General features: G+C 39.8%; 1 protein-coding gene across 1 annotated transcript; it reads left to right on the top strand.

The window, feature by feature from the left end:
- Window positions 1-273: 273 nt before the first annotated feature.
- Adam24 (ADAM metallopeptidase domain 24) lies at window positions 274-6,261 on the top strand. The gene is made up of 2 exons (NM_001408681.1): window positions 274-316; window positions 3,647-6,261. The coding sequence occupies exon 2, from the start codon at window positions 3,783-3,785 to the stop codon at window positions 6,003-6,005; it is 2,223 nt and encodes a 740-aa protein (NP_001395610.1). The 5' UTR covers window positions 274-316; window positions 3,647-3,782; the 3' UTR covers window positions 6,006-6,261.
- Window positions 6,262-8,251: the final 1,990 nt, after the last annotated feature.

Here is an 8,251-nt window from a genome sequence, read left to right as displayed (position 1 = left end):
CACATTTAGAAAACAGAAAGGTACGTCCACATGGCAAAGCACAGTAAATATGGATAAAGAAGGCAGCAGTAAGTAAAAATAAGGTTCGGTTGAGATGGTGGAGACACAGTGGGAAGACCAAATGCCAAGTCCTATATTCTAAGAGGCTCTTGTTTCTAAGCAACTGTATTTAGAACTTAATCCAATGAGAGACAAAGGAAGAAAGAACTTATGTTCTATTTGTCATGTGAGTTCTCATGTAGAATCTTTGCTTATAAAATGCTTCTTACAAATGAGTCATGACTAAGACCACACCAAGATATTATCACTACATCTGGTAAGTCACTCAAGATGTTAGGTCAAAAGGACAGAAGTTCATGAACCTTGTTATTTCTAATTCCGCTGTCTTTATTTGGTTGGGATAAACTGTTTTTAATGTTATTATTCATAGTTTATAAAATATTGAATTAGACTTAAATGAGGGTGAGGGCTAGGTGATGATTAAGACTGATGAGTTTAATGAAACTGGGAATTGGAGTTGGTGGAGACAGTGTTGAGAGTTCTATATTAATATGGCACAACAGATTCTTTTAAGTTTATTTCCACCACCACCACCACCACCACCACCGTCATATGTATGTGTTTATGATCCTCTATGTGTGTATCAGTGTGTGTATGTGAGTGTGTGTAAGTCGGGATGGGTGGCAGAGGATTGGTGTGGAAGTCAGAGAACAACTTGCACGAATTGGTTCTCTCCCACGATAGGCGTCTAGGATCAAATGCAGGTGATCAGGCTTGGTTGCAAACACTCCTACCCACTGAGCCTCTTCTCCATATTCTTTTGCTGAAAATGTCACAATCCTTCAGAACCTGAAGCCTCTTAAGTCATTGTTTAAAATAATGTACGATGTAAGAAAACTGGCTCAACTTTTGAGTTTCTTTGCCAGTGATCTGTTTGCAAGGTGAGGTGTTAGGAATGAATTCTGGTAGTTTTGTAAGGGTTATATTTATCAACAATATCATTGGTAAATCATCCTTCCTATCACAAACATATATAAACTCATAGCCAAATATACCCATATACTATATATATCAAGATATAACCATATCATTAAATAATATTATTTATAGTTTTTAACACAGTATCCTCAAATATTCCTTCTACTGACTTTGCTTACTTATGTGGGGTCCTGAGCAATTCATAATGGAAGCTTCCTGTCCTACCTGATTACTTCCTCCAAGCACTGAAGGTTTCTTGTTACTTTTATAAGATCCTCCCCCAAAAATTCTCCTGCGACCAATGTGCATCAACAAACCAAAGTCTTGGAAAATATTGTACCTTGTGCTTAAGAAGTATTAAAAGACATATTATTTTTCTTATTTAAAACCGTATGATGCAAGTTCAATAATTTGAAAAACACAATTTTCAGACAGAGTCCTGCACATTGTTGAGAACATGCAAAATAATAAAATTAAGAAAGACTGTGAACAACAGATTAGAAGCTATTACTATGAGGCTGTTTGGGGGAAAAAATCTTCCTTCTGTGGGATGAAGAGTCTTGAATTTTGTGTTTCCTTATCTTCTCCAACCTTCTCAAAGGATTTGGTAATTCATATTCCCAGGAAAATTGTCAGAGTATTATAAGAATGTCAAAAACTGGAAACAAATGAAGATGCATATGTTGAATGATCAGTGGTTGGTGAATACATCTTTCCCTCACAAATCTACATGTGCAGATTATTACTAAGACCATTGTTTCAGTCACCTACACTGACCACTAAGACCCATATCCTCCATTTGTATTTCTCAAGTGTGTATCATACTATCTACATTTCATGTAAATTAACATGCTTTCACAATAAATAAAAAAAAACCTCGTAGGATCTCTGCTGCCAGCAGATTCTGATGATCAGCATTGTTGAGACAAATTTTTCAATATTTGTATTTTTAAAATTTATCAGATATATCTATTTGGAAATTAATCTCTAGCAATTTTTAACTTTTTCATATTTTCTTCTTTATTTTATTAATCAACTAGTTTACCTTACATCCTGATCATAGCTTCCCTCCCTCTTCTCATTCCAGTCTCTTCCTCTTTTTTTCATTAATTAATTTATTTACTTTACACCCCAATCACAGATTCCCAGTCCCCCTCTCATCCCAGTCTCTTTCTCTCACTGTGCCTCCAACTCCCTGCCTTTTCTCCTCAGAGAATGGAGACCTCCTGCATATATCAACCTGCCTGAACATATCAAGTTGCAGTAAGATTAGGTGAAACTTTTTCTATTGAAGCTAGACAAGGCTGCCCAATTTGGGGAAAGGCATGCAAAGGCAGGCAACACAGTCAGACACAGCCACTGCTCCTCCTCCTGCTCCTGCACCTCCTCCTGCCCCTGCCCCTGCCCCTGCCCCTGCCCCTGCCCCTGCCCCTGCCCCTGCCCCTGCCCCTGCCCCTGCCCCTGCCCCTGCCCCTGCTCCTCCTCCTGCTCCTCCTCCTGCTCTTGCTCCTGCTCCTGCTGTTAGGGGTCCCACATGAAGAACAAGACACATATCTGTTACATATGAGTAGGGGGCCTAGGTCCATCCCATGCATGTTCTCTGATAGGTGGATTGGTCCCATTGAGCCCCTGTGGTCCTAGTTCTATCTCTTTCAATCTTCTCCCTGCTCTTCCTGAGTCTGCCTGTTTGGTTGTGGTCTCTGTATCTGTTTCCATCAGCTGTTTGATGAAGCCTCTCATATGACAGTTATGCTTGGGAGGGGCATAACTGGGATATATTATATGAGGAAAGAGTCTATTTTCAATAAAAAGTGTACTCTTTTTATAAATATATCAAATATAAATTCATTTGAGGAACATCTATCAAAACATCACACCTAATTTGACTATATTATTTATTGATTTACCACATTAAGATACTCATTACAGAAGGTTCCAGTCCTTTGACTGCAATTTGACAGAACTGCGGTAAGACAGAACAAGCAGTGATTTATTCGATGAAAGTGCATGTTAGGGCCTGGAGAGATGGCTCAGTGGTTAAGAGCACTGCCTGCTCTTTCAGAGGGCCTGAGTTCAATTCCCAGCAGCCATGTGGTGGCTCACAACCATCTATAATGGAGTCTGATGCCCTCTTCTAGCATGCAAGTATACATGCAGATAGAGCACTCATTAAATAAATAAAAATAAATTAAGAAGGAAGAAGGAAAATGCATGTTAAGGACAATGCACTTAATTTTGTACAAGTTTGGTGAGAAGTATGCATAATTTATCACTAAAAATGAAAACATTATATTCTTTGGTTGACTCTTTATAAATCACATTCTTCTTGGAGAAAAAACAAATGGCTTTCTCACATTTGTGCTAATATAATCTCAATTTAAATATTAATGTAAATGTTGTCCCATATGTGTATATGTTTAGAAAATGATACAGTGAATTCATGTGTCTTTTATCAAGGCCTGACATAGACCTGTGAACAACTTTGATTTTTTTGAACACACAGAGTGTGACTGTACCACTCCAAAATTAAAGAGCAAATTAAATGCACAATATGTAATCATGTCTTGGTTCAAATGCTAAGACATATTTATTTACACAAAGTCTTCTACATTAGTCAACTCATGATGAAACTCCTCTCATCTCTGCATCTTTTTCCTATTTCTTAAAGTCTTCCTGCTCTGATGGATCTACTCTTCCAGAAGACAGACTATTAAGGGTCTGTGCTGCATGAGATCTAGACAAAGGAAGTACATGGACAAGAGGACCACATCCCATCCTCCTTTGTTTGCTTCCTCTAGTAGGACATGGTGACTGTGAGGGAGGCTCTGGTTCACGCAAGGATCACTCTCCTTCAGGTATGGTGGAGGGTGTTGCTCTTTTCCTCTGTATGGCCCATGACTTTGTGTACTGAACACAAAGCACCCCCAGAGACAGTGATACCCGTGAGGGTAATTGTCTCTAGTAAAGAGATGAGTCTTACAGGCTGGATGTCCTACAGTCTGCACTTTGGAGGCCACAGACACATTATCTCCTTGAAGTCCAAGAACTTTTTGGTATCAAGACAGCTCCCTGTGTTCACATACAGTGACCAAGGTGTTCTCTTTGAGGACAGACCTTTTGTCCAGACTGACTGTTACTACCTTGGTTTTGTGGATGAAGATCCAGAATCCATGGCTGCTCTTACAACCTGTTTTGGGGGCTTTCAAGGCATATTACAGATAAATGATACAACTTATAAAATTAAGCCCAAGACCCCCTCTTTCACATTTGAACATCTGCTTTACAAGATAGACAGTGAAGAAACTCAATTACACCCCATGAGATGTGGATTAACAGATGAAGAAATAGCAGGGCAAGTGAGACTTCAAGAAAATGATAAGTCCACTCTAATGCAAAGCATCTATGGGTCATGGTGGTCTCATGGATTGTATATTAAACTGGCATTGGTTATAGACCATGAACAATTCCTTTATCGGAAAAGTAACACTTCTCTTGTGTTAAAAGATGTATTCAACATTATGAATGGGATAAATCTCTCCTTACTTTCAGTTGATATTAATGTGGCTTTACTTGGTCTTACTATTTGGACTCAACGAAATCCCATACCAGTGCAAGACATATATACTCTCTTGCCAGCATTTTGTTTGTGGAAGACAATGAACTTTAATTCTCAGATGGCATATGATATTGCACATCTCTTCGTGAATTATACTTTTGGTGACTATTTTGGCATAGCCTTTGTGGGAACTGTATGCAATAAGACATTTGGTTGTGGAGTTGATAGGCTCTTTGGAGACAATTTCCTTACCATTGGACATATTGTGGCCCACGAGATAGGTCACAATTTGGGCATGCCACATGATGGGATACTTTGTTCTTGTGGAGAGGGACCATGTTTGATGTCTGCTACAATGGAGAGTTCCAAAAAACTCAGCAACTGTAGTTACGAATTCTTGTGGGCCAACATAGCCAAAAAAAGCTGCCTACAGAGGGAGCCCAGCTCTTCAGATATCTTCCCAATGAAGATCTGTGGGAACGGTGTAGTTGATGATGGCGAGGAGTGTGACTGTGGATCTCAAAGCTGTGGACGTAATAGTAGGTGTTGTCTGCCTACCTGTATTCTGAAGTCTGGAGCTAAATGTGCTTCTGGACTATGCTGTAACTTCAAATGCCAAATTCAGCCATCTGGCACTCTGTGTAGAACGAAGGAGAATGAATGTGATCTTCCAGAATGGTGCAATGGGACTTCAAAGGAGTGCCCTGAGGATACATTTGTACAGGCTGGGACTTCTTGCCTTGGTAATGGCTACTGCTATGAAAAAAGATGTAATAGCCATGACGACCACTGCAAGAGAGTTTTTGGCGAACATGCCATGAAAGCATCTGACAGATGCTACAAGGAGCTCAATACTCGTGGTGATCGCTTTGGTAACTGTGGACTCAAGAACAAGGGGTATGTGAGATGTGAGACCTCAGACATCCTCTGTGGGAGGATTCAGTGTGCCAAAGTGAAAACATTTCCTATTCTGGAAAGTCATTACACTGTTCACTGGACTCGTTTCAATGATGCTTCCTGCTGGAGTACCGACTACCACTTGGGGATGAAAATCGCTGACCTTGGTGACATAAAAGATGGCACAAACTGTGGTCCACAGCATGTGTGCATCAGCAGAAAGTGTGTTAATAAGCCAAGTTGGAAAAGTGATTGTTCACCAGAGACTTGCAACATGAGAGGAATCTGCAATAATAAACAGCACTGTCATTGCGATTTTGGCTGGAGCCCACCACTCTGTGTGGACAATGGGACTGGAGGAAGCATTGACAGTGGCAGTCCTGCACCCGAGGACCCTAACGCAAACAAAAGGAAAGGCATAGGAAAATTCATAATTTTGCTACTTCCTATTATTTTTGTGGTTGTAGTTTTGTTTCTATTGTTTTACCTGTTTAGAACCAATAGACTATCACTTGGAGGAGATAAACAGGCTAAAAAAGGTGAAGAGGCCAAACCCCCAGAAGAGGAAGCATAAGAAAAGCCAGTAGAGGAAGAGTAGGCTAAATAACCAGACAAGGATTAAGAGAGTAAACGAAACCATCAGACAAGAAAGAAGAGGCTAAACCATCCAACGAGGAAGAAGAGACTAAATCCACCAGATTAGGGAGAGTACCAACTCAATTTCAACAGCTTCACTTCTTCAACGTCAACCAACACAGAACAGAAAAATCTAATGAGTTGTCAAAATAATCTTTAAATTTAATGAAATATACCACATGGTAATATTTAGCATCCTGGTGTAAGAGATTTTTTTCTTTATTAACTTGAGTATTTTATTTACATTTTGATTGTTATTCCCTTTCCCAGTTTCCAGGCCTACACCCCCTTAACCCCTTCCCCCTCCCCTTCTACATGGGTGTTCCCCTTCCCATCCTCCCCCCATTACCGCCCTCCCCGCAACAATCACAGTCACTTTTAAAGAAGGAGTGAAGCATTCGCATTTTGATCATCCATTTTGAGTTTCATGTGTTGTGTGCATCTAGGGCAATTCAAGCATTTGGGCTAATAACCACTTATCAATGAATACATACCATGTGTTTTTCTGTGATTGGGTTACCTCACTCAGGATGATATTTTCCAGTTCCCTCCATTTGCCTATGAATTTCATAAAGTCATTGTTTTTGATAGCTTAGTAACATTCCATTGTGTAGATGTACCACATTTTCTGTATCCATTCCTTTGTTGAATGGCATCTGGGTTCTTTCCAGCTTCTGGCTATTATAAATAAGGCTGCTATGAACATAGTGGAGCATGTCTCTTTGTTATATGTTGGGGCATCTTTCGGATATATGCCTAAGAGAGTTAAAGCTGGGTTCTCAGGCAGTTCAATGTCCAATTTTCTGAGGAACCTCCAGACTGATTTCCAGAATGGTTGTACCAGTCTGCAATCCCACCAACAATGGAGGAGTATTCCTCTTTCTCCGCCTCCTCGCCAGCATCTGCTGTCACCTGAGTTTTTGATCTTAGCCATTCTCACTGGTGTGAGGTGAAATCTCAGGGTTGTTTTGATTTGCATTTCCCTTATGACTAAAGATGTTGAACATTTCTTTAGGTGTTTCTCAGCCTTCAGCATTCCTCAGATGTGAATTCTTTGTTTAGCTCTGAACTCCATTTTTAATAGGACTATTTGTCTTCCTGCGGTCTACCTTCTTGAGTTCTTTGTATATTTTGGATATAAGGCCTCTCTATCTGTTGTAGGATTGGTAAAGATCTTTTCCCAATCTGTTGGTTGCTGTTTTGTCCTAACCACAGTGTCCTTTGCCTTACAGAAGCTTTGCAGTTTTATGAGATCCCATTTGTCGATTCTTGATCTTAGAGCATAAGCCATTGGTGTTTTGTTCAGGAAATTTTCTCCAGTGCCCATGTGTTCGAGATGCTTCCCCACTTTTTCTTCGATTAGTTTCAGTGTATCTGGTTTGATGTGGAGGTCCTTGATCCACTTGGATTTAAGCTTTGTACAGGGTGATAAGAATGGATCGATCTGCATTCTTCTACATGCTGACCTCCAGTTGAACCAGCACCATTTGTTGAAAAGGTTATCTTTTTTCCATTGGATGGTTTTGGCTCCTTTGTCAAAAATCAAGTGACCATAGGTGTGTGGGTTCATTTCTGGGTCTTCAGTTCTATTCCTCTGGTCTATCTGTCTGTCTCTGTACCAATACCATGCAGTTTTTATCACTATTGCTGTGTAATACTGCTTGAGTTCAGGCATAATGATTCCCCCGGACGTCTTTTTATTATTGAGGATAGTTTTAGCTATCCTGGGTTTTTTGTTATTCCAGATGAATTTGTAAATTGTTCTGTCTAACTCTCTGAAGAATTGGATTGGTATTTTGATGGGGATTGCATTGAATATGTAGATCGCTTTTGGTAAAAGGCCATTTTTACTATATTAATCCTGCAAATCCATGAGCATGGGAGATCTTTCCATCTTCTGAGATCTTCTTCAATTTTTCTTCAGAGGTTGAAGTTCTGATTGTACAGATCTTTTACTTGCGTCATTAAAGTCACACCGAGGTATTTTATATTATTTGGGACTATTATGAAGGGTGTCGTTTCCCTAATTTCTTTCTTGGCTTGTTTCTCTTTTGTGTAGAGGAAGGCTACTGATTTATTTGAGTTAATTTTATACCCAGTCACTTTGCTGAAGGTGTTTATCAGGTTTAGTAGATCTCTGGTGGAACTTTTGGGATCACTTAAATATACTGTCATATCATCTGC

The sequence above is a fragment of the Rattus norvegicus genome, chromosome 16, assembly GCF_036323735.1.
Source record: "Rattus norvegicus strain BN/NHsdMcwi chromosome 16, GRCr8, whole genome shotgun sequence".
NCBI classification, from domain to species: domain Eukaryota; kingdom Metazoa; phylum Chordata; class Mammalia; order Rodentia; family Muridae; genus Rattus; species Rattus norvegicus.
The sequence above is the reverse complement of the archived record's forward strand: the minus strand, read 5'-3'. Positions and strand labels throughout refer to the sequence as shown.